At 43.8% G+C, this 25,827-nt stretch overlaps 1 protein-coding gene across 2 annotated transcripts in view; it reads right to left on the reverse strand.

Moving 5' to 3' along the window:
* Positions 1-25,827, reverse strand: part of DOCK8 (dedicator of cytokinesis 8) — a 1,170,453-nt gene that overhangs the window by 74,069 nt on the left and 1,070,557 nt on the right. For both annotated transcript variants that reach the window (XM_069625758.1, XM_069625759.1), the window contains one exon: positions 1,569-1,703. In XM_069625758.1, the coding sequence (XP_069481859.1) occupies positions 1,569-1,703 (135 nt within the window). The remainder of the gene's footprint in view (positions 1-1,568; positions 1,704-25,827) is intronic.

The raw sequence follows: 25,827 nt of genomic DNA on the forward strand, positions 1-25,827 counted from the left end.
CAGAGCAATCAGTGGAAAAACTTTAAGGAAAATATCAAATGACATACCAAACGACTTACCGGGAGACAGCCGTAATAGGACCCAAGACCAAATACATAGCAAGACAAAGACAGAAACACCCGGATGACTCATCAATAGGACCATGACCCTAAACTATAACCACCCTCAACAGACCTAATCACGGCAGATAGCAATGGGATCAGAAAACCCTGTACCATTAGCACCAATCCAGAGGGTGAGAAAAAGAATAAGCACCCACACCACACAATGTCCAACAAGGTACAGCGGGAAGCACAATGCGCCATCACACAGCACCTACAACTAAACAATAGCCCAAGGAAGTAACCCCACAGACACTGAAGAACCAACTGAAAAATAGTCATGATAGGAGGAAACTAATGACTGAATACACAGGCTGACCTAGACGGATGCACTAGGACGCCCCATCAACAGCACTCCAACCCTGAACCATTCAAAGCCTCAACCGACCAGGGTCACATTAGATAACAAGAGAATAGAGTACCAACCCCGTTCCACACCTGATGAAAAGGTTCGGACACACCTATCACTCCATGGTAGGAGATGGTAGGCACTCCATACAATACTCACTATGATAAAGCTGGATCAGCGCAGCACCACCACAGCGAGACAGCCCATAAGGAACCAGCAACAACCCCACCCACAGGGATACAGCTCAAACTGAACCAGAAGTATCTGACATCAAACCTGGAATCAGGATACAGACCTCACTAACCCAACCCTCGACTTTCTGCATACTTAACCCACACAAAAGTCACACAACCATTTCTCTCTCAGCAATCCGCACGCACTTTACCACACCACAGCAAAAACACATATGGCCTCATCACGACCTCGGCCGTAACGCCGGCGGTATTAGCGCAGGGGCTATTAGCGTGACCGCCATAGCCCCCCGGCGCTAATAGCACGGGATCACGAGTTGGGCGGACTTGGAAGTCCCCATTCCCCATTGAGCCCATTCGGGAATGCCCCATTCCCCATTGGGCTCAATGGGGAAATTTCGCGCTCATACTATGAGCGCGAATTCTCGGCGGATTTCACACCAGCTCAGAGAGGTAATAGCGCTACCGCCGGATTTAAGGGTTACCGCCGAGGTCGTGATGAGGCCCATAGACAGCACCTACAGCACACAAGGTCTCGCCCGATCCGATACTTGCACCAAAGCCCAACACTAGGTGTATACCGAGCTGAAGCTGCCAACAGCACGCCACTTCTCCCACTCTCCTACTCCCCTCCTCCTGACTAAACCTACCCACCCTCCTTCCTGTTCACAGATCCGCCAGAGCGCCTGGGGACCAATTCCGTTGGTGATGGTGCGCTATATAATTACCTTTAACATAACTAATTGAATGGAATTTGTCACAAATCATAAAAAACCCTTTTCCTGTTTCTCCCAAAGCGCTCATTGTATGACCTTCATAAATGTTATTGCCATAAACCATTTGCGAAAATGTTTAATTCTATGCAATTTCAAAATGACAATAATGTGGAATCTGCAGCATTGGAATGTATTATCAATAATGTGTTACCTCAAGCCGGTGAGATATCTCTGGTAGTTTTGTAATTGCGGGCTCCTTGTAAATATATTCCTGCTCTTCCAAATCACCAAATTTTGCTCCGTAGAACCCTACACGAAAGTAGGTTCCAAACATTCGTTTGTGACCCTGAGGGACAAAAGTGAAAAGACTTTCGTTTTTGTTTGTTTATGTTCATGAATTGCTCTGGTGTAACCCGATAAAGAGCATACACCACAAAACTGTAACTATTACATAGCACAGAGTATTGCAATTTTGAAAACAGCAGTGTTGACATTTGCTTCTGATTGTCTACATGGAAAACACATGTTTTGCTATTGAAAACATATTGGTTATCAATCCCATGTGGCGGAACCATGCAACTCAATGACCAGTTTGCAAGGCAATCAGACTCCTGTGCATGAACAGATGTATCAAGTTGTGACATCACATATAGAAATGCTCAGTGTTGCATGTCACGTAGGTTATGTCAGCAAATGTGAACGCCTTCCAAATGATGACAAGCTCTCAGTCTGAACTTACGTAGTGAAAGGTATTGGGTTTAACACATTGCAAAACACACACACACGTGCATGCATGCATGCACGCACGTGTGAACGCACACACACACGCACATGTCGCTATTTCAAAATGCGCTCAACACCACACTGCTCTGATCTGTGGGGATAGAATGTGCACTCACGAGTTCCTTATCTGCATTTTGTTTTTTTTTAATGTTCATGGAATGAAAACATAAGCTGTACAAAGGTGATGGTTTTCACATACAAGACACCACAATACAACTTGTGAGATTGTTCATTCATTTGAAAATGTACTTTTTTGTTAGCTGCCACGTTCACAAAGTAAACACAATAATTTGATATGACATTAAGTATTTATAAATCTAAAGAATTCAGCTTATACTGATGAACTTTCATTTTTAATATGTTGTACATCTGCTGTTCGTGTTTCATGGAGTACAAGCCTTCAGCAATTAATAAAACACATTTTTAAATTGGACTCCTCTATTATGCATGCATCTTAAACTTCAATTTGATTTTTGGCAATTTTGGAAAGTCAACTGTGCAGAAAAAAAACAGACTTATTCATAAATGTTAATCCTATGAAGCGGCAGCTGATTTAATATGGTTTTGCGGGAGGGGTCATGGGAGGAAATCTAGATTAGAGACTCTGACATTACTACGATTAACATTTTCACTGTTCATTTTTTAAATCAATGGAAAGTCTATGAGAAATTGACCTGTCAGCAGTTGTGTTGGTGGGCGGCCTGAGCTTTGCAGTGGACTAGGTCAGTTTGGGAGGAGACTGAGATTACAGTTTTGGGGAATAGACCAAAAGATATTCACAGTTAATGTTTTAAATCAATGGAAAGACGATGGCTGCTAGGAAATATAATGGGTTTAGATAAGCAAGAATTTCAGCCTATGAAGTTACACTCCAAAGAGAAGCAGAACACAGAGTTTCCTGAGTTCCTGGTGAGAAGATCCTAGGCGGGGAGGCAGAGCTGGCAGGCAGGGTTCAACCACAGGCTAAACTGCATTCCTGACTGTCTTTGATAAGAAGAATGAGCATCTGTTCTAATACAAAGCAAGAAAACATGCTTCCTCTGCCTAAAAATGACCACGTTGCCATTGTCTCAAAAATTCTAACTGTATGCTGCCATATTTTGTGGCCGAATTAAGCCTTCCTTTTACCCTTTCAAAGCATTTCAAGCATTTTCTAAAGAACATCCTTTTCTTTCCATGATCTTGGTTAGTCGGTAGAGATCACGATGCCCTTTTGTTAAGCTGGCTTCTAACTATTCTCTTCTGGATAAACACTGAGTTTGATGTGTGCTAAGGCTGACCAAAACACATTCAGAAGCATGTGCTCCTACTTGGAGTTCCCTGGCCAGGATAAGTGGATCCACATATACAGTAGTAGATGCAATGTAGAAAATCAGCAGATGGCTTTTCACTGTTTAACCTGCATTCATATTCCAGCGCTACTGTGGGTGTATCTATCAGCTTTACTGTGCTATATTTTAGATGGTGGTTGTGGTAAGTCAGTCATAGGAGACAAATATGAGGACATGTTTCAACGACTTCAAGTTTATTAAAGGAGAGTAAAAGGCCTCTCCTATCCCTACTTCTAGTGATGATGCCCTATTCTAAAACCTAACAAAAAATGATGTTCTTTAAGCATAACAATAGTCGTCCATCCCAAACCTGTTCAATCCCATTGCCTGCCCTACCACTAACAACAAAGGAACACAAAGTGGCCTATGGAAGTATTATACTCCCCTCTTGGCATGGGGTGGCTGGGGCTTGACCCCCTCACCCACTTGCAGTTTCTGTTCTTTCCCGTTTTTGGTTCAGGCATCAGCCTGTAAATACAGTTAAAAAAACAGTTCTGTGTCTCTCACAGCACTCTTTAGAAGGGGTCCCTTAAACCCCTCAGGAATATTCTGCTAAGCTTGCTCGCAAAGTTTGGTCTCTAATTTCAATATGTGTAACTTGGGTGTTGAACCTTCGGGATTTATCTTGCATCTCCTTCAGGATAGGTCACTTTCTTGTCTCTCTGTTAGCCCTCTGTGGGCTATCCAGCCAAACTGGTAGTAGGCATAGTACAATGTCCACACCCCCCTTCAGAGGTCATGGCTCTTTCAGTCCTCATGTACTATTCTGCCTCGTTGGCTGTGTGCGGTTATAATGCTCTCACCCCCTCCAGGGTTTCTGCTTTCCTCCGCCCCTTGTGGTGTTAACGGCCAAATAGGTCATGCATTTGATGCAATGTTCTCACCTCCTCCAGGGGTTCAGTGGCTCTCAGCCTCTCTTGGGCTATTTGGCTTCTTTGGCCGTGAGTTTGATGCAATGTTTTCACTCCCTCCAGAGATTCTTTGTTTCTCAGTCTTTCGTGGACTATTCAGCCTCATTGGACGTGCATTTGCTATAATGTCCTCACCCCCTCCAGGGGTCCTGTGGCTCTCAGCCTCTTGTTGGCTATTCGGCCTTGTTGGCCATTTGTTTGATGCAGTGTTCATCAACCTTCCAGGGGCTCTGTGTTTCTTAGACTCTCTTTGGCTATTCAGCCTCATTGGCTGTGTGGTCTCACTCCCTCATGGAGTGCTTTTGCGTCTCACCTCCACCCCCCCCCCCTTTCTTTGAACCAGCTGCGTACATGAGTTTTGGCGGCACTGCTCGTTGAAAGAGGCAGTGGCACTGGCTGTGGAGTTATTCCTCGTCTTGGCGGCTTGGCTCTGAAGTGCATACGCATCGCTTCTCCGACAGTTCGGTCTCTCCCTCCAGAGGACATTGTTTCATCAAACACTCTGCCCTCCTGGGCTTGGCTGTATTTCACAGGCTGTGGGATTCCCCCACCAACCATACATCTGACATGGCCTTGCCTCCAGGATAACAGCGCAGGCTTGCACCGTTTGTGAGCTGGCTCAGGCTTAGTCCTCCCCCATACACACAATCATACATCCTTCTAGGTTTTCCTGTGAAACAAGAGGGGAAACCGGATTGGTTCCACATCTCCTGAAAAGAGGTTAACAGAGAGGGGCCAGCTGCCAAGCCATTCCAAGTTAAAGACCTCTGCAGTATAGCATGACCCACATACAATGGGGATTCTGTCTAACTGAAAGGTATTGTCATGCACTTAATGGGGGCTTCCTTGTCCCTGAAGGGGGGGTCATCCCCAGTGTGATCCTGCTTGCCCTGCCCCTAGGGAGTATCTTGCATAGCAGGCTCACCTCCCTAGTCCTGAAGGAAGTGGCTACCCGAGAATGGACAAATTGCCTGGATTCGTCACACTGTACACATTGTTGGTTGGTTGGTTGTAGGCTTTTGATTTCTAGAGGTAAACAGGAGAGGGGCATGATGCTAGAACCATAGTTAACTACATTACTGCTAACATTGGGGACAGCATATTGTGGGACTATACTACTTTTAAAACTCATATATTATCTCTGCAAGCAAATAAATATATATGAACTAGTAGAAAAGTTCATGTACACGGGATAATGTGTGTAAAGGAAGACATTTTCAGAGTGTAAATATATTATGTGGTGTATTTTAACGTCAATTATGCTAATAGATCTTGCTCCTTTTTTATGTGGAAGAGTAGTAACGTCAAACAAAATCTCACAGAATCCGTTCAAAGTTCAACCTAGTACATGCAGCCAATTGTTGTATCTGCTCCTCATTGTCACGGATTCCACTTATGGATTTTGGACTCAAATATATAATGTTGAGGGATGTCAGAGTAATACAATTCACGTGCCGCACAATTCGAAGTAGACATGAGATCATAAAATAAAGTAAATTGAAGTCAAAGAAAGTTTAAATAGTACATGAACAATATTATTGATATAATAATACATACCAACAAATATTACAATTAATAATTATGTAATACATAAGTGCATTAAAAAAAGTAATTTATTTTGTTAGAGAAATAGCGCTTAATCAAATGAATTTATGTTTATATGTTTTTTTAAATAAATGTATACATTTTCTTAGTGTATGCAACTTCAAGTATGCTGTTAAAGTGGTATCCCTATTTTTGGCTTTTTTAGCAGCTAGTTGTATGTTATCATTGTTGAAATACACATTTTGTTTGCCTTGAAGATAAACTTGAAATCTTATTGTTGTATGGATAAGGCAATAACTCCCTCTAGCGGTGATAACATGAAATACACACTTTGTTCACCTGGAAGATGAAGTTTTATTATTGTATATGTAAGGCAACAGCTCCCTCTAGTGGTGATAAAAAGGCGAAACAGGCAGGGCGGCTTAGGACAAACATATCTGGCCTTTTATTATATGGTATGATGTTAAATAAAAAAGTACATTATTTTTGTGTTTCTCTTTGAGTACAAAGAGGCACCATATTGCAAGTGTTAATGCTTGTTGTTTTAGTGATAAAAATGTATGGGGAAGTTGTTGATGACATCTAATGTTAATCATTTATACAGGGGTAGTAAGAATTGGGTCCTAGGTGTTATGGAGTTAGGTCCACAGCAATAATGCTGTCCCATTGTAAGCCTATCGTGTGCACAGGGATAGCCATTACTCGTGCTCCAAGCACAGAGATACAACTCTCTCCAGAGCCATCTGGTATAACACTGTTCTCTGCTGCAGAATCTTCCACAGCCCCTGCCTGGATATTTTGGCCACCTCATGGGTGAGGTTAGGTTGTGGCAAGCGGCCTAGCAAGAAAACCATGGCACAAGGGCCACCTTAGCTCAGGATAGACATTTTTCAGTTATTGGAAAGTGATGTAAGGTGTTTTTCAGAATACCTATTGCAGAATTTTGATTTCCGTCTGGTCACATGATTATGCCCCAATGCATTTATGTTGCCCACTCTGGTTTTGCCCCTGGGTGGTGTCCTTTATTTTGCCCCTGGGTGATGCTAAATGCAGTTATGTTCTCCACTGTAATTATGCTCCTGGGCTGTGCCCATTATTTTGCTCCGGGGCAAAGCCCAATGCATTTATTCTCCCCACTGTGATCATGCCTTTGGGTGGTCCGCCATTGCATGCATTTTCCCTACAGTGATCATGCTTCTGGGTGGTGCCCCATTATTTTGCTCTTTGCCTGTGCACCAATGCATTTATGTTCTCCACTAAATGTACCCCTTGTATTTATAGTCCACTCTTCTCCCCAACTGATTGACTCATCTCTAAATCGCCTATCACCTTACACTACACACACAGCGTACACAGCAACCTTATGCCTACCAGTACCACATCAACATTAAGGGAGCTATGCCAAAGCTCCCTTCTTCAGCTACATCACAAACCCCCACCCAAATCAGCGCCTAACCCATAGTCCCAGTGTTGTAAATTATCAGAACTTGTGCTCTTCCCGCCGGATAAGACACATATCCAAGTATTAATACTAATCCATTGAACTATTCTGGCACACAGGATTCTGGTTCTTGTGGCTTGCCTATATGAATGCCTTATGTTTTGCTTCTGCCTTTCCTTCTATCTCACGAACGACCCTACCACCCTCTCATCTTAAGGGGCAATGCACAGCGAGGCCAACAAAATGGTAGTGGTGCACTGCACAAGGCTACTTTCCATTACATTACATAAAACTAGAGCGATGCTCACATTCAAGTTGCATTTGAAGACCAATATCTTGACTCTTCGCCCCCAAAGAGCAAGATTGATCGCTGCATTTAGTGACTCCATAAAAATTATTTTGGGTCACAACAGGGTACACCTGGACCATGGAAGTCACAATGCACAGTCTAGCAGAATGACATAGCTGACACATTTAGCTGCCTTTTAAAGGCAACGTCTTACCTTATATTTTTCGATACTCTGGAGCTTTGGACAGTGGCAGCAGGAAAACAAGAGTAGACAATGTGATCCAGTACTTAACAAGCAAACAAGGCAATGTAATACCAGGCTGCAATAAAAGGGAAGCCCGGTAAGGAACTCTGGTAGCACTACCACTTTATAGTGCATTGGGGGCGATGCATGATCATTTTGAATGCTGAACTGTTGACAGAAAAAATATCAACATAAAATTCCACCTGCTCACATGCCAACATACTTCTAACTTATACCATTGTAGTACCTGTTGATGTTTCTTTTTTTAACCTTTGTTTATTGAGCTGACCTCCAAAACAATAGAAATATTATCAGAAAACACTCTATTACTTAACCAGACCATATTATAAAACCTGTTCATGTCACCTTACATGACCCTCCAATATAAATCCTTTCACGAGGTGGGGGCAAAAACAAAGCAGAGAACTATGGAATAAGAGAGGAAAAAGGCTAGGGGTATGAATAAAGCATGTCACAGCATAAACTACCAGCGACAAGAGAAGACCTCACAAACTCCCCAGCACAATAAGTCACCTCCCAGGTAAGTAGAGAAACTACTGAAAGGAAACACAAAGTAAAGAGTGAACAAAAAGGAAAATATAAAGGAGCGAAGGGAACCAGCGCACAGGTGACATCAAACCTAGTAACCACCACATGTACAGAATCCCGCTAATAAGCGTTTGGTAAGGCAGGCTCGCTATTTCCCTTGCGCCCCATTATTGGCAAAAGCAAGCAGGGAAGGGACTCATGTTCACATGCCCAGGCAGCATGATAAACATGGGACGGCACAAACTTTATAATTCTTACGGTACCACTCCCCTGTCCCCAGCTCTCCCTGGACTGTTTCTGGAAAGTCCAATCTCATCAGGGTCTACGAAAACCTGCATCTCATTACAAAGCCCACCCTGAGTTTAGCAGGGCGCCCACTGACATCTCCACTCTCAGGTTTTCCATAACCTAAGATCTCTCCAAGATTCTTTGTTGCATAAAAGCATTCCTTGGATCGGGAAAGAGAAGCATTCTACAGTCCTCCAGTCCAATTTGGGGACTTTCACCGGTCTAAGTAGAAGGCTCTCCCTCCTGACAATATCCAGTGGCCATTAGGACTGTACCCCCAGAGGTTGCTGCCCTCCTATGCCTTAGAATAGCACGGAAATGGGGCAGAGTTTTTAATGGAGGCATAACAGCATTAAGCCTGACTTTTACACAGTGCTTAGTTTGTAAGACAATAATTGCCGAGGCCCAAATATGTTCTACTAAGCTTGTGACTCTGCAAACCGGCAGTTCCCCACCATTGCTACCATCACCCACAGCTGCTCCCCACAGTGTCGACACATTTGGGGTTAAACAACCGCTTGCACCTGCTCACTGGGGCTGATGGATGCTCTGGCTATCAACACTTCATAATCAATCTGAGTCTGAGACAATAAGGGCCGAGGCTCAGAGCCCTGGCAAACACCCCCACAAATTAAGCACAGCTTTTACACCTCCACTTAATGATGAAAAGGACCCACAAGGCATTTCATTTTAAACTGTTTCTACATGCTTTGCAGGTCAGGTGGTTGTAGATGTGCTTTGAATGGGCAAAATCACAGTCCCATGTCTCGACCTAAAATAGCAATCTTCTTAGCTGGCTATGTGGGAACATGTCAATTAATGAAGACAGGAAGGCAGAGATGTCCACACCCTTGCTCACCCCCTTCTCACCTTTGGTTCTCATTTCCTCCTAGTTAACACTTTCTGAGGTCAAAGAGGTCCATATCCGAGGTGGGGGTTGTTCTTTCTACACTTTGATGTACTTTAAGAGGTTGATATTGATGCATAGAAAAGGAAGTGCCTGTGCATGATATGATATGTACAGACTGTTGATGGTTAATTATGGACACCTGAGGTCACGTTGGGAGAGTGCTTCCGTTTTCCAAGTTTACCTTTTGTGCTCTTTGTTGCTGGTAGTTCAGTAAAGAAGCTGAATGCAAAATCTACACGCCTGTGTCTTTATTAAGATTGCGATTTTCCTAAACAGGCAGCTATAAAAATAGGTTGCCTTCTATGGACCACCATGTCCTGGACCTCGGCCCTTCCTGCTTCCTTCTGTCTGGTCCCTCCCCCACTGACGCCTTGGCTGTTTATTTTGCGTTTTAAACTTTACACTCACAGAAACGGATAATATTGATTCCCCAGCTAGCTTAAAATGCACAAACCCGTAGATGGGTAATGCAATGGTAAATATATTATTCCCTGTGCCACTATGTTGGCTCATTGTCGGTGGCAGGATAACAGCGGTATGGAGCGGCAATAAAAGAGTGACACTGAAAATAATCTGTGCTTAGGCAATTTAATGTTGGCCTCAACCTTTGTGCCCTCAGTATTTTGCAGATGGTCTACAGGCATGACACTGAGCAGTCCGTACCTGCTTCTTGGTTACTATTGTGACGGACCAGTCTGTTATTCGTGCTTATGCACAGTTTCTTGCCAAAGCTCTTCACCCTATCTTGAAAAATTAAAAATATAAAAATAGGAATAAACTTTATAAAGGGAGTCGTTTTTTAAAGTGCCAGAGACCTAAAGTAAGGCATAAAAGCAAGACGCAAGCCATTTACGCCTTATTTTACATGGCCATTTTCTAAAGGGTGGTGCAGGGAATGGAGACATACTGGCAAAAGTAATATTACTATACCGCCGTATCCCGCTCCAGCCCATTTTTGAGTGCTTCCAAGTTGGGGAACGGGTAGGAAGCGGTGTTAACATCTCTGCTGCGGTTTCCTCCTCTCTTGGGCGTGCGCTCCATTTTGCGCCTGGAAGAGATGTTCATGCAGCTGCAACACGAAGGGGCTCCTTTGGAATCTGCTTCGCTTTAGCACCTGCCGTAAAGCCAGCCAATCAATAGGCCTTCATTTGTAAACATTGTTTGTGAAGTGTAATTGGCAGGTAGTGTTTACTTTTTTGCAAGCTGGAGAGCAAAACTGAAGAGTAAAGGTGGTTTTATCTGGTTTTACTCTTCAGTTTTCCACTCCACCTTGCAGAAGTTGTAAATTGTGTGTAGGGTACCCAAAAGCACGTAAGAGCTACCAGCAGTGAGGTTCTGCATGCATTTGCATTTCTTTTAGAACGACCCCCTTAAATTTAAGGGGGAATTTTAAAAGAAATGCAAATTGCATGCAGGGGACCGCCAATGCTAGCACTTACAGGTTGTTGGCTCCCCTGCATGAGATTTACAACTTTTGCAAGGAGGAGTGGAAAAGTGAGCTTTAAAACCAGGTGAAATCGCCTTTGCTCTTCCTTTTTACTCTGGGGGCCTCATTAGGACCCAGGCGGTAAGGGGTTTACGGCGGCGTAAACAGCGCCGACCCTTACCGCCTGATTCCGAGGTCCCTTAGCGCCATGGCGGATTTAACACCTGCTTTTAGCAGGTGTTAAAATCCATGGCGCTAAGGGACCTTGGTGCTAAATACGGTGCCGCAATTTGAGGCACCGTACTTAGCGCCTTCCCCATCCCCATTATGCCCTATGGGGCAAAAATGGGAATGGGGAAGGGGCCATTGGTGAATGGGGAATTACCGCCCCACTCACCTTGGAATGGGGCGGTAATTCCGCCATCCACCATGGCGGAGTTGGGACCTTAGCGGCATGGACCATGGTGCTAATAGCGCCATGGTCCTCCGCCAAGGTCGTAATGAGGCCCTATGTCTGGTAAAAAAGTAAACAGTAGATGCATATTACGCTTTGCAGACATCATTTGTAATGGATTCCTGTTGAACCCGCCTGCATTTAACAGGTGCTGAAATCAGGCGGGCCCTGCAGGTATTGCTATAGGCACTTGCAGGCATTACAAAGTATGAAGCAGGGGGAGTGATCCACTGCAGGAATGTTAATCCTGTCTTTTTCTCCTTCTCCGCCTGCAAAGGCTATCAAACACCATGGAGTGTGAAAGTAAGGTGTACAGTGTTAGGGAGAATTCTCATAAATGTGCTAATTCCCTTCACCTTAAAGACCCCCAGCAACTTTGCTGGATTTTTGAGGACTTGATTTTTTTCCTGGAAAGAGTATGAGCCATTTTTCCCACTCTTTCATGTATTTTGCTGTGTGTTTTACTCTTGTGTTCTTTGATTATGGAGTTTTAGATAACTACATAGGCATCATCTTTTCATGTGTGTTACACAGCACCTTCAGTGCAGTGACACAGGGATGTCTTTTTAGACTTCCCAAAGGTTTAAATACCTTATCTGGGATAAACTACTGTTTCCCAGAGAATGTAAGGTTAAATTGACTTTACTAGTCTTTTTAAATTCCTAGGCCCAGCACACACTATCTTCCTACAGAGTGCTGGAGTGGTTACCTAGTATCTCCTGTGTCTAGAAACTCATGTAGCAGTCAAATGCTACCCTTTCCTATCGAAATGGCTGGTGGCAGTGGTTTTACAATGAACTACCATGGTTTTTCCCGACCGCGAACACCGGTAGCTAAAAATCGCGGGAGCCATGTTTTTCAAGATGGCGCTTTAAGCCCCTTTGTTTAAACAGTTCCCGGTCTTCTTTTTTCCCCCCCTTTTCTTTTAGGAAAGGTCCTTCTAGAGTTTGTCTCTGTGCGCCAAACCAGGTTTGGTCCCTTTGTTCGTACGCCTTTTGCGGGCTTCAGGACTGAAGACCGCCTCTGATGCCTGAGTGTCTGGGGTGGGCAGGAAGTGAGGGAGGTGCCCAAAACTCCCTGTGCTTAGTCTCCTAGGAGACCTAAATGCACTCTGGCGTGATTGGATGGCTGACTGTCGGGCAAGGACAGCCACCCTGCTGGGTGAGTGACAGCTAGGCTGGAATGAAAGGGAGAAAACTGTTTAAAAGGCAAGTCTCGTAGACTGAAAGGCAGAGTCGACCACTGGAACGAAAGAACCGAAGACGAGCTGGAAGAGGACGGCTGCTGCAACTCCTGAACCGTTGGTTTGCCTGGTGAAGCCCTGCTGCAGGTCCGAATTGCCAAGTTCATCTCAACAGAGAAGCCCCTTCAAGGATGACTTCTTCCTTTGAGTTGGTGGGACCAATCAACTCGTAAGCCACCTGGATACCATTTTCGGAGCTGGTTAGGATTACCCAGGGGGAAGCACAGCAGCCTGTGTGCTTGACTACAGCTACTCGAACCGAAGATCTTCCATTTTGCCAGCTTGTTTAACCTGTCCCCGCGCAGTGCAGGTGTCCCCTGATGTCCTCCCTTTTGTCCCCACGACTGAGGCTTAGGAACAGCGAGATCTGCAGGAACTGCCAGGAACCAACGTCTTCAGCTGCATCTTTTCTTCATACTAAGGTACTGTGCCAACCCAATTGATAGAACTTACCTCTTGTGGTGAAAGTTTGTGAAACTTTCCCAACTTGCAGGCCTAATCAGCTTGTGACGCAACATGTGGTTCTTTTTTGTACAAACTACTTCTGAAAACTTTGGCAAAGACTTTACTGTTTACTAAAATAACTGCTCTTTTCTATCCAAGACACTAGCCCATTGACTTTGGCCTAGGCCTATTGGACTGAATTGAGTCCTCAGGTGAACTGAAACTATTTGCAAGGCCTAAGAAAGTATTTGTGATCTATTTTATTAATGTGTGCCGTTGTACTCCGATTTAAAGTGACTGAAATACCAATTTGCTCCTATTTCAGGGGAGCCTAATTTACTCATAAACGTATTGGTTTGGTATTGAAGTGTGTTTGTGCATAATATTAAGTTGCATCCTTCTAGTGAATGTTTTCTAAATGACTGTGTAATATATTAATAAGTGTTTTACCAAGAAACCTTGAGTATAAGTCTCTACTTGAACCACTGTGATTGTAAGATCTCTGTGTAACATCCTTTTACTGCTCATATTCCCTCTTGAGATAAGCCTGGCTGCTCAGCTCGCTACCAAAAAAAATACTGTAGTTCAGACTTATACCAAAGGTTGGTTTTGCTTACACCTGTAGTCCTAATTGTATGTGGTGGTCCCATAGGGTACTGCATCCAATTCTGCCTAACATTCATCTCGAACGCCTTCCTTTTACACTTTACTTTTGCTCTCTGCGTCTTAGACGATGAGTCCCTTCTTCTTGAAAGTGCACTTTGTTGGATGCCTGCATGAGATTTTAATGCAATCACAAAAGTAATGTATTCTTATGGAATCGGCCTCCATTTAGCTACTGCTAAAAGCAGGCACACTCTATTGCAATCCATTGTAAATGTCTACAAAGCGTAATTTGCAGGGAACATTTACATTTTTTATAAAACAGTGTGCGAGACTAAAGGCGATTTCGAATGTTTCAGATTTTACTTTTTCACTCTACTTTGTAAAAGTTGAAAGTATGGAGGATGGAAGATTCTACTAGTTTTCTGCTAGCTAAGTGACCTTATTTTAAGTTTGCACTAGACCGGCTTTACACCAGGAATATGACGACCAAAACCTGGTGTAAAATCCACTGGCCGCCATGCTTCGAAATAGGGACTGGCGGATTTTCTCCAGATTTCCACTGGCGGATTCCCAGTGTAAAGTCGTTCTAGTGCAAACTTAAAATAAGGTCATTTCCGCCAGCAGAAAACGAACGGATTTTACTATCAACTGCACTTTCAAACAGGCCCCCAGTGTAGTACCAAAGTACACAATTAGCTATTAAAGTTTAGACGTTCGTACATTACTACAATCACTTAGCTATCATTTGAATAAACATGGCTATTCAAATATTGATATTTCACACTATATAGTTGCAGGGTGAAACCAGAAACCAGGATGCCTAGGTGAAACTTGGCTTTACTTTTTACTTCAGCAGCCAGGAAGCATACAAGCCTAAGTCCTTATTTTCCCTTATTTATTTATGTATGTATGTATGTATATATTACACGGCCACAGTAGTGGCCGTGTAGTTATGGTTAAGTTTCTGTTTCCATAGGAAGAGCACTTATTGGGCGGCCTATAACTTCGCTCCCCCTGGACGAATCCTCACCAAAAAAAGTATATGGGACACTCTGAATTTTTATCCAAAGTTTGGAGATGTTTGGTGCAGGGTTGCAAAAGTTATAGGGCGGGTCCCAAAACGTCTTTTTTTCCCATAGACTGAATTGGGTAAAAACTTTGCGCATGGCTACAGGTCAAACCGCTGGCCGGATTTTGACGAAATCTGCGGCAGGTACAGGGGCTTGGTCCAGAAAGCATGCTTTTGTAAACTTTGTGACCATCTGTGCAGTATTTTGCTTTATAATTATCAAAAAGTAGGTCTGAATAAATTAGTGATATCTATGTCCGCTCCGAGGTCACACTTCCCTGTTCGGTCCACGAACAAGATACCGATTGGCTAAGGGGCTGGCGTCATGACCGTGGACACACAACGTCTCTGCCCATTGGCAGCTGCGAGATGTGTTCTGCGTCAGATTGTTTGGATGCGCCCGACATCTTGGATCTGCCAAAAGCGGAGCAACAACCAGCGTACACATGCTCTATTCAGGAAACTCTTTTGCTGTGTCACAAAGCATTGGGAATGGTTCAGACAGTAAGACATGGGTGATCAATGCATTTGTTCTGGTGGTCGGTCTTCATGCTGTAATAACTATGGACACCTTGTATGCACAGTAAATGTGGGGTGTAATAACCATAGCACATCAGTCCATACAGTGGACAGGAAACTTGTAACTGTTGAAAGCACACGCGTATTGGTAGGCAACATTGAAATTGACAACATGCCGTGAATGCATTATTTTTTCTGATGGCTATTATTATATCCATTAGTACGCCGCCATGGGTGTCAAATGCTACAGTGTTTGTGGCCAGGGCCTAGAGTCTTGGATGCATGGCCGTCGGCCGAAGGCCAAAGGCCTTACTTCCAAGACTGCAGGCCCTGGCCACAACCACCGCCGCATGCGCCACCCATGCATACGCCCGTAGTGTTGCGGTTTGTTTGTCAAGTTGTGGGGAGTGCGTGCAGTAGAACAAAGTGATAAGTACTAGACGTGGCAGCCACTGCACACCCATCCCATGTAAGATCTACAGACATAAAGCTAGGAGTGAAGCCTCTGGGCAGAAGCACCGAAGGATAACAGACCTATAGAATAACCCCCACTACCACACATCACTGAGGTGGTTGTGGGGAGACCCTGCACTCTTGGGTGCATGGCCAGAGCCCATGCACCCAAGAATGAAGTCATAAGCAGTGGAGTTACAAGTCAATATGGGTGTGGTGTAATGCGCTAGTTGTGTTGACGCCCTAATGTCTTAGCTTCATGGCTGCAGACGATGGTCTGAAAAGTAAATTTATCGGTAGCTAATTTACAAGGACCATGGTTTTGATATGCAGCGATGGTTGTGGATAGAAACTATACTCCTTGTACCTAGGTCGTAAGGCGTAGGTGGTAGGTTACTCACCAAAGATACAAGGGCCAGCCTACAGGCACTGCAGCATATCAGTATCATCGATTAGACGTGTAGATTCCCATGTGTACAAAATGACTGCCAATATACTTACTCCTTACTTTGTTCAGAATCCACATACATTTTTTAAGTGGCTATCGTACTTGGCGGAAGTATCACTTTTTCCACTTATGTGATGAAAGAAAAAGGTGTGTTAGTGTTTGCATTTTTTGAAAATTGACTACATTTCATAATAGACAGATAACCTTTTTTTTTACCCTCATATTTAGTTTACAAACTAGTGTACTGTGCATTGCGCTCAGTTTCTGTGTTTGCTTTTCTAATCCTTGGGTCTGGGAAAATAAAATCCTTGCCGGATTAAAAAAAACCTTTGTTTCCTATGGTACTAACTACTTCCTTGTTTCCTTTGAGTGTTTCCTTCATCTTTCTGATCAATGTTATGTTTGTTGCCTTCCTGCCCATTTTTAATAACAGTTAGATACCTGTAGGCGTATTCTAACTGTGCATTTGTTCCTACAGATTTGTGATACTCATTAATTTGTGTCGTTGTTATATCCTGTTTCCTTCATCTTTCCCATTAATGTTTTGTTTGTTGCCTTCCTGCCGATTTTTAACAACAGTTAGATACCTGTAGGCGTATTCTACCTGTGCATTTGTTTCCAATGATCTGTGATAATCATTTATTTGTGTCATTCTTCCATCCTGTTGGGTAGTTAGATACCCGTGGGCGTATTCTAACTCTTTGTAGTCTTTCACATAATTTGTTGACAATCTTGAAGTACACATTATTTTGTAAATTTTGGCTTTAAGAACATTAGATACGCATTTGTTAGGTTAGCTGGCAATCTCTGCTTTAGAGTAATGGTGCTATCATTACATTCTTTTTAATGTATGCAGTGTAGTGACCTGCATTGGTTGTAGCTCCTGCATGGTAGATTATTCCTACTGTTGTAAAGGTTTTCTTTCCAAGTGACACTTGACCGTGTGTGAATCCAGTCAGTTTGCAGTTGTTTTTGGTGCCATCTGCATTTTAACGTAGAAGCATAACTATTATGTAAGCACTATGTGATTGTATCAGTAAGGTGGAGCGATTGTCTGAATTGCAAATACTACATAATCTGCCATGGTTTGCATTTTGTACAAGTTGCTGAAATGGAATGCTCTCACAATTTGGTATGGAAACATACACAAATCGCTAATTTGGGATTTCTTCCTGTATCACTTTGCTACAGAGAGTGCATGTATGTTTCCACATGTACGAAATTTGGAAGATTTCATTTACAGGTATGCTTTTGTTTTCCAATACTAATACTATGTACATTAGAAATTCTTGTGGATCTTCTTGTGAGTTCATAGTGAATCTCACCATTCCATCACAGTCGTCCAATTGTTGCCTTACTCCATGAACACTGTATGTGTTGTCAGGATTGCTTGTTGCATTTCTATGCAGCACTAACATTTGCAAACACAATTGGTCTGTACTGTGCAGGTAAATATTGTTAACAATTGAAATAGAATATTCATTGCTACATTTGCATAGCAATTTACCCCACTTTCCTTTGCAAATTTGAATGGCCCAGCAAGTTCTGTATTGGAGTGCAGTTTTCGGTTTTTCTGTTGCTTCTTTGCCAACGTCCTTGGTTTACATTCCCTGACAGGTTGTTCTATGTTTGCGGCAATTGATGAAACTTTAGCTTCTTTTCTTTTCTATGTGGAATTTGCTGTTGAATTCTGTTGCATTTCTGTTTCATTTACTTTTCTTTTACCACGTTTCACTTTATCTGGAACAGGGTATTGTTTCAGATGAGGGGTGTACAGTGAACGCAATCTATTGTATTCTAGAATGCAAGGAATATCAGCTTTGACTTTACTTGAATCAAAGTTTATCAGCAATAGACCGTCAAGTGTACGTAAGCGTGATAATGCTACGTAGCTCATGCCTTCCTTAAACACTGTGGGCCTCATTATGACCCTGGCGGTACGGGGTTAACGGCGCTGTAAAAGGTGCCGGCGCCGTTAACCCCGTACTGCCTCATTACGAGGTCCCCTCGCGGGACGTGGTAAGTAACGCCTGGTCAAACCAGGCGTGCTAAACGGGTCCCGCGAGGAGAAGAGGGAGCAAACAACGGGCCAACTCGTAATGGCCCGTTGTTTGCTCCCTCTCCCATTCCCATTTCAGCCCTATATCGGCTGAATTGGGAATGGGGAAGGACAGGGTCCGGGTCCTTGGAGGAAGGAATTACCGGGCCTTCCAAACTCGGAATGGCCCGGTAATTCCTCATTCTGTGGACCCGGACGTGATTTCGCGGCAGCCATGCCGCCAATACGGCATGGCTACCCCTGAGGTCGTAATGAGGGCCTGTGTTTACTATATCTATCAATGCTTAGTCTAGGGTAAAACCTTGGGATTTATGAATGGTAACTGCATATGCAAGAGTTAGACGAAATTGCTCTCTACGTACATACATGTCATTGAAGAGAATGAATCGAACAATTGAGCGCCCTATCCTTTTCACTTCTGAAACTTTATCAAAGCGAATATTTACAAACTGAATGTTGCTATCACGTGGGTATGATGGAGCCTAGTGCTCCATTAACTAGCCCTTGCTCTACGTCAAGGTTACGTTTAAGCATTACTCTACAATTTATGGATAATTTCAATATTTTTTCCAACCCAGCTGTGTTGGAGATTGAATTTTCTAAACTATTTAGTCTTGTTGTGGCTTGCTGGCACATAGGTACTGTCATACCATGTACGTCTAGTTTGTCTGTGGCGCTAATTTCTATTATTGGTTGCATTTCTTTCTTTAACATTGTTTCATTGAATTTGAAACAGCTCGCAGGAGTTGGCATTAAGGCCATACAATTGACATTTTTGTGCGCTATTTGTTCCATAACATCAGTTGAACATGCATTATCGCCATAACGTGCATGTATATGCCGGTTTTTCAATACAACTTGTGCTTCTTGCGATAATACACAAACTCTAATACTTTTTAAAATTTTGGCATAAGTGAGATCTGCAGATTGCTGCATGTTCTCAGTTAATTCTCTGTATTGGAAATGTTGCCAAAGGTTAACATTACCTATGCTACCAACAGTTTTCCGGCAGAGTTTGTGGCCTAAGGTTTTAAAAATCAGTTCACCTTTCACTGGTGTCAATTGCAGAAGATCTCCGAAAACAATAATGTGTTTCCCTGCAAAGAGTTCTTCGTTATTATTTTTAAATACTTCTTGCAATCTGAAATGAACCAAAGCGAACATTAGGTTGGAGACCATGTTCACTTCATCTATTAGTAGCATTTTCATTTGTTTCAATACGCTACGTAATTCCATTGCAGCTTCTGCAGAAAGTTTGTAGTAGTCTAATTTATTTTGATGCTCTACTGGAAGCAGTAGTAATCGCTGTAAAGTCACACCGCCTATGTTGTATGCAGCTAAACCTGTGGGGGCCATTATAACAGCTGATAGTTTGTTGTTTGTCAATTGTTGAAGGAACTTGCTGATGATTTTGATTAAGAATGTTTTCCCTGATCCAGCTTCACCACTGTCGTACAGCAGTATAGTTTTGTAATTTTGACAGGTACATTCTTTATTTTTGTGTTGTACACCATGCACAATTTGTTTTGTTACGTCTTCAAAAATGGTGCGCTGATCATTGCTAAGTTTTGCTTGTTGTACAGTTAAGTCTTCTGTATCTTCTTTATACTGATACATGGTGTTTTCTACTTCTGCCATAGCTACTTCAGCCTCATTTGCTATTAGTGGTTGTCCTAGTGGTTCTTGACTTCCTGTTACAGAAGGTTGACTACTGTCGGAAGAGTCCTTATCTAGCTGGGCCTGAAGTTCTTCTTCCTGTTGCTGCTCATTGTGTAACATTGTTTTGTACTGCGTAAAGTTCACATCGGTGATAGTGCTTTCATTTGCTTTGAAAGCATCTTCATAGCAGTCATAATTATCTAGTATGTCTTCCTCTTCTCTCCATGGTTTGAAAAGTTGTAACAGAGACATGTAATCTAGTTCTTTCTGTTGAGGAGTTTTTAATGACAATTTTACATGATTAATTAAGCTTCGTTCGGTAAGTTTCACTAAGCTCCCTTCACAATCGGTCACTCTATATCTATGTTTGCTTTCATCGGGTTTGACATTATTTTTGTATGCAAAGTTTTGAGCTATGTGGTATAGACACATGCTTTCCAGAGTGGTACTCCTATTCGGATAGTATGTGTCCAGTAAATTGTTTTTTAGAATGTCTTGGCTGTTGGGATCATTTCTGCCAATTGTTTCTATGTCCTCATATGATTTTGGCACTCTTTTTCTAGATTTCGCAGGACCAAGACTGAGCCATACTATGTTGTCTGATTTTCCATACAAAGCAGTGCCGGTTAAACGATCTGCTGCTTCATAGGCCCCACATTCTCTATGAGAGAGTATTTTTATGCCTAGGCTGTACAATTTCTGTGATAATGTTTTGTCTGATGCTAGGTCATCCCAGAGGTCTTGAAGCTCTGTTTTTTCTGCTTTTGTCAAGTAGGCTGTAACATGTCGTGCAAGAGCAGTTGAATTGTCTGCAATGTCCTGCACATGTTTGCATTCCATAAGAGGGCAATGATTGCATTGTAATCATTGATATATTTTGATTCTTCCCTTCTTTTTATGTAATACGTGTTCTTAGGTGATTTACCTATAACACTATGTCGAACTGAAGACATGAAGTTGTTTACTTCACCTGTTTCTGTAACTGGTCTAGGGAAACCAAAGCGGCATTTGGTGTAGTATTTACCTTTGTTTTTGTATTTGCAGTGACAATATTTACCACATTTGTGTCTTTGAAATTGTAAAATCTGCCCATGCGGCTCACTATATGTCTGTTGTGAAGGGATTTCACATGTGACATATTTTTGGATAAACTGCAAAACAGTGCTATCACTGTCGTGCCCAAATTTCGGTGCAGCTTTGATCAATAACAGCATGTGAATATGTGGTGCTCCTCTCGCTTGATATTCTTTTCTCCAAAAGAAGTGCTGCACTTCTCCAAGGGGAGGAACAGTTTTATTGCAAATAAAATATAGCATGGCAATGAAACGATGATGGAAATATCTTGAGACATTAACTGGATCAAAGAGCAAAGTTCTCCAGGTGTTAATATATCTATGTTGTTTTTGTTGCTGTTTGCTATGCGTAGGAACTCATGTAAATCTTCCCATGCATATTCTGCACAACTTAGCGTAACAAACCAAGTCGGTGGTCCAAGGTTTCTGATCATGCAACGCCTGTCTCCATGCCGTCTGAACCAGTATTCCTTTGTACCACGCATGTTTGCAAACAAATTTGTTATACTTGATTGTAAAACCTCATCTTTTTCCTGTACTTTTTGTATTAACTGCGTAGCTGACATATTTTGAAAGTGGGTACCAGATTTAAGAATGTGTGCAACTCTGTAACATAGTGTTGCTAATTCACTTTCATAGAGTAGGTGGAATATGTATTCCACATTTTGCCTAAATCTGGGATCTTGCAAATACATTCATAATGAACGGTATTTTGATGCCCCAATCTGAGTGGGTCTATCACCGTATCTTCCACCTTTGCCAGTAGGAAATAGCAGTGGAAAGGCACGTGCTTCTATACTTTTTCCCCCAAATACTCATTGGTGACCCTTTGGTTTGTCGCATTTGTTAAGGTTCTAGCGCATCATCTATGCTTTCTTTGGAATGCAATGGATGAATTGTGTAATGGTCCAAAAGAGTGGATACTGTAGCTGGATCCAGAAGTTCAAATTGTCCAGTTTCTGATGGCTCCTGAATTATTTCAGTTGTTTCCCTTAAAATTTCATCAATATTTATTTCCTTGTAGTACTGATTATTGTCTTTTAGATATTGCAATGCTTATCTAACTTTGTGCAAGTCCACTAATTGTTGCCAAATCGTTTTCTCCTTTGTTGGTACTCCATTTGCCAAGACTATTAAAGAATGCACTATTGAACGTTCCACTCCTAGAGTGTGTACATTTTCCATTAGATCTAATGGCAAATAATCTACTTTGCCACGAATGCCTTTCTCCAATTCAGAGGAAGGTAATTTTGCTGTTTATGGATGAAGGCGTATAATTGCTTGAAATGGGTGAACTGTTTGAATTATTATGCTCTCATACAAATTGAGCTGTTGCAGGATTTTTGGTAATGGAAACAATTCCAAAGTATTAGCACGTGAAGGAGTGTGGTTGTTGTCTAATTTTGCAGTACAGTAACTGCAACATATTAGGTGTTCAGTTAGTTCATATTTGTTTTTAGCTAAAAGGCACAAAGCTAATTCAAACCATTTACAGGCCTATTCATGGAATTAATGTGCGCCAAAAATGTCGGCGCAAGTGTGCGAAAACGTGCGATTCGCAGTGAAAGAGCGAAAATCGCAGTGCAAGTGCGAAAATCGCAGGGAAACCAGCGCACATCGATTCATGGAAGTCCGTGCGCGATTAAAATGTGGGATGTGCGCTGAAAAAGTGTGCGGCGCACGCCGGCGCACAGGTCATCTAACGGCGTGCGCTAAGGCCACAGCGAAATCGCACATAGCGCAGCGCACATAACAAAAGTAGGCGGAACACGGGGCGTTACACGCAGAATGGGGAACAACTCGTGAAAATGTGGGCGTCACGGGGGAAGTACAGGAGGCAAGTGCGCGGAACGCCCACACGCTCGCCTACAACACCACATATTCATGGAATTGAATAGGGCAAACCAGGGCACAGGCAAAGACGCGCACAGGGCCATACATGTCCGTCACATGAAAGCAGGCGGTAGTGTCCCTGCGCAGGAAAAAAATGTGCGCCAAAATGTGCGCTAACAAAAAGCACGTATATACAGCTATGATGAATGTCCCATACTGTGGCCCTCTAGGACAAATGACGTGCAAAGGGGTACGCGACAAACACGGACACCCGCTGTGTCAAAAATAGCGTGTGCGTGTATTCCTGGCGTGCGCGGGAAGTATTACACGCGATCAGGCCTGGGGGAGCGGGTACGTGTATTTCAGGGGTGCGCAAGAAGTTCTACACACAATTGGCCTCTGTACGTGTATTTCAGGGGTGCGCGGGTGTTTCCACACGCGATCGGGCCTGGGGGAGCGGGTACATGTATTTCAGGGGTGCGCCAGAAGTTTTACACGCGATTGGCCTGGGTACGTGTATTTCAGGGGTGCGCGGGTGTTTTCACACGCGATCGGGCCTGGGAGAGCGGGTACGTGTATTTCAGGGGTGCGCGAGAAGTTTTACACGCGATTGGCCTGGGTACGTGTATTTCAGGGGTGCGCGGGAAGTCTTACATGCGATCGGGCCTGGGGGAGCGGTGTACTTGTATTCCAGGGGTGCGCGGGAAGTTCTAGACGCGATTGGCCTGGGTACGTGTATTTCAGGGGTGCGCGTGCGTTTTCACACGCGACTGGCCTGAGTATGTGTATTTGAGGGGTGCGTGGGTGTTTTCACACGCGATTGGCCTGGGTACGTGTATTTCAGGGGTGCGCGAGAAGTTTTACACGCGATTGGCCTGGGTACGTGTATTTCAGGGGTGCGCGAGAAGTTTCACACGCGATCGGACCTGGGGGAGCGTGTGTGTGTATTTCAGGGGTGCGCGAGAAGTTTTACACGCGAATGGCCTGGGTGCATGTATTTCAGGGGTGCGCTGGAAGTTTCACACGCGATTGGGCTGGGTACGTGTATTTCAGGGGAGCGCGGGAAGTTTCACACGCGATTGGGCTGGGTACGTGTATTTCATGGGTGCACAAGAAGTTTCACACGCGATCGGGCCTGGGGAGCATGTGCGTGTATTTCAGGGGTGCGCGAGAAGTTTTACACGTGATCGGGCTGGGGATGTGTATTTCAGGGGTGCGCGGGAAGTATTACACACGATCGGGCTGGGTACGTGTATTTCAGGGGTGCGTGGGAAGTATTACACGCTCGCCTACAACACGTATTCATGGAATTGAACGTGGCCAATCCGGAAACACGTACGCCAGCAGGAAGCAGGCGTACGTCGACCCGCACAGCATAAAAGTGCGCGCAAACAACAAACAAGCTCAGACGCCAGGATGAATAAACCGTTCCTAGCAGCAGTGGCCGTGGGATACCGCAGGAGGAGGAGGATAGTCAGGGCCAGAATTTTTACACCCAGAACAAGCCTTTTTGGGATGCCTGATGACCATGTGTATGGGAGGTACAGGTTTCCACCTCACATAATACCCGACCTGGTCAGTGAGTGGGAGGATGACCTCACATCAACCAGCCTGTGCTCCCAAGCACTCAGCCCCCTGGAGAAGGTCCTTAATGTACTGCACTTCTTGGCCACTGGATCATTTCAGCGGACAAGTGCCATAGTGGGGGGGTGTCACAGGCCACGCAGTCACGCTGCCTACACCAGGTCTTGGCCATCATCACTGCACGCCCATCAGTCCGCAGGCACATATACCTGCCCAGAACACCTGCAGAAAGGCAGGCTGTCGCCCAGGATTTCTACGGGGTGGCACAATTCTCCAAAGTGCTAGGTGCCATTGATTGCACCCATGTGGCTCTACGTCCCCCCAGGGCAACTGAGCACATCTATAGAAACCGCAAGCCCTGGCATTCCATCAACGTCCAGGTAGTATGTGATGCCAAGGGAATCATCACCTCAGTATACGCCAACTATCCTGGCTCCACCCACGACAGTTTCATTTACAGAATGTCTACACTAAACCGGGACATAGAAGCTGGGCGGCATGGCGATACATGGCTGCTCGGTGAGTATAAATGCCACTGCGCATGCATGCATGTCAGATACTGAGTAATGTCACAACCCCACTAATGATACCCATCACCACCTCCCCAGGGGACAGTGCCTACCCTCTCAGCACCCAGATGATGACGCCAATTCGGAACTCCACCACGCCACCCCAGGTAAGATACAACACAGCCCACATTGCAACCCGGGGCATCGTGGAGCGCACATTCGGAGTGCTCAAGTCACGCTTTCGCTCCCTTGACCGTTCTGGCGGGCAACTGTTATACGCTCTCCGAGTAGTGTGCAGGATCATAGTGGCAGCATGTTTTGACGAAATATCCATCCCTTCTTCCCCTCACAAATCTTCTCCTCATAACCAGCCCGTGTTGAATCCTAATTCCCCCATATTTGTTTCAGTGTCCGCTTCCCCCGCTATTTCTTTGGACAGAGAGAGAGAGTGTGTGTGTGTGTGTGTGTGTGTGTGTTTTTTTTAAATGTTTTTGTACAGTCGTTGTAGAGAAAGAGTTTGTGTTTAAAACATTTTTTTGAAAAGAAGTAAAATGTTCGCGAACAGCGCGCCTGCTCGATCTATCCGCAATTAATGGAATGTGGGTGCTGTAAAGGCAGTACACCTATCCTTACTAATGTCAAGTAAGATGGATTTGATGTTTGACTGCACCATCTGTTGAAATTGTGCATACATAAACAGAAAGGGGTGTCCAAAGGATGATATTATACCTCACCGTACCGCTTGGAAACGAGATGAGACATGTTCGTAGAACACACCAGATGTCCGGAATGGGTGTAAA

The sequence above is a fragment of the Ambystoma mexicanum genome, chromosome 6p (genome assembly GCF_040938575.1).
Source record: "Ambystoma mexicanum isolate Mex_15411 chromosome 6p, UKY_AmexF1_1, whole genome shotgun sequence".
Lineage (NCBI taxonomy): Eukaryota > Metazoa > Chordata > Amphibia > Caudata > Ambystomatidae > Ambystoma > Ambystoma mexicanum.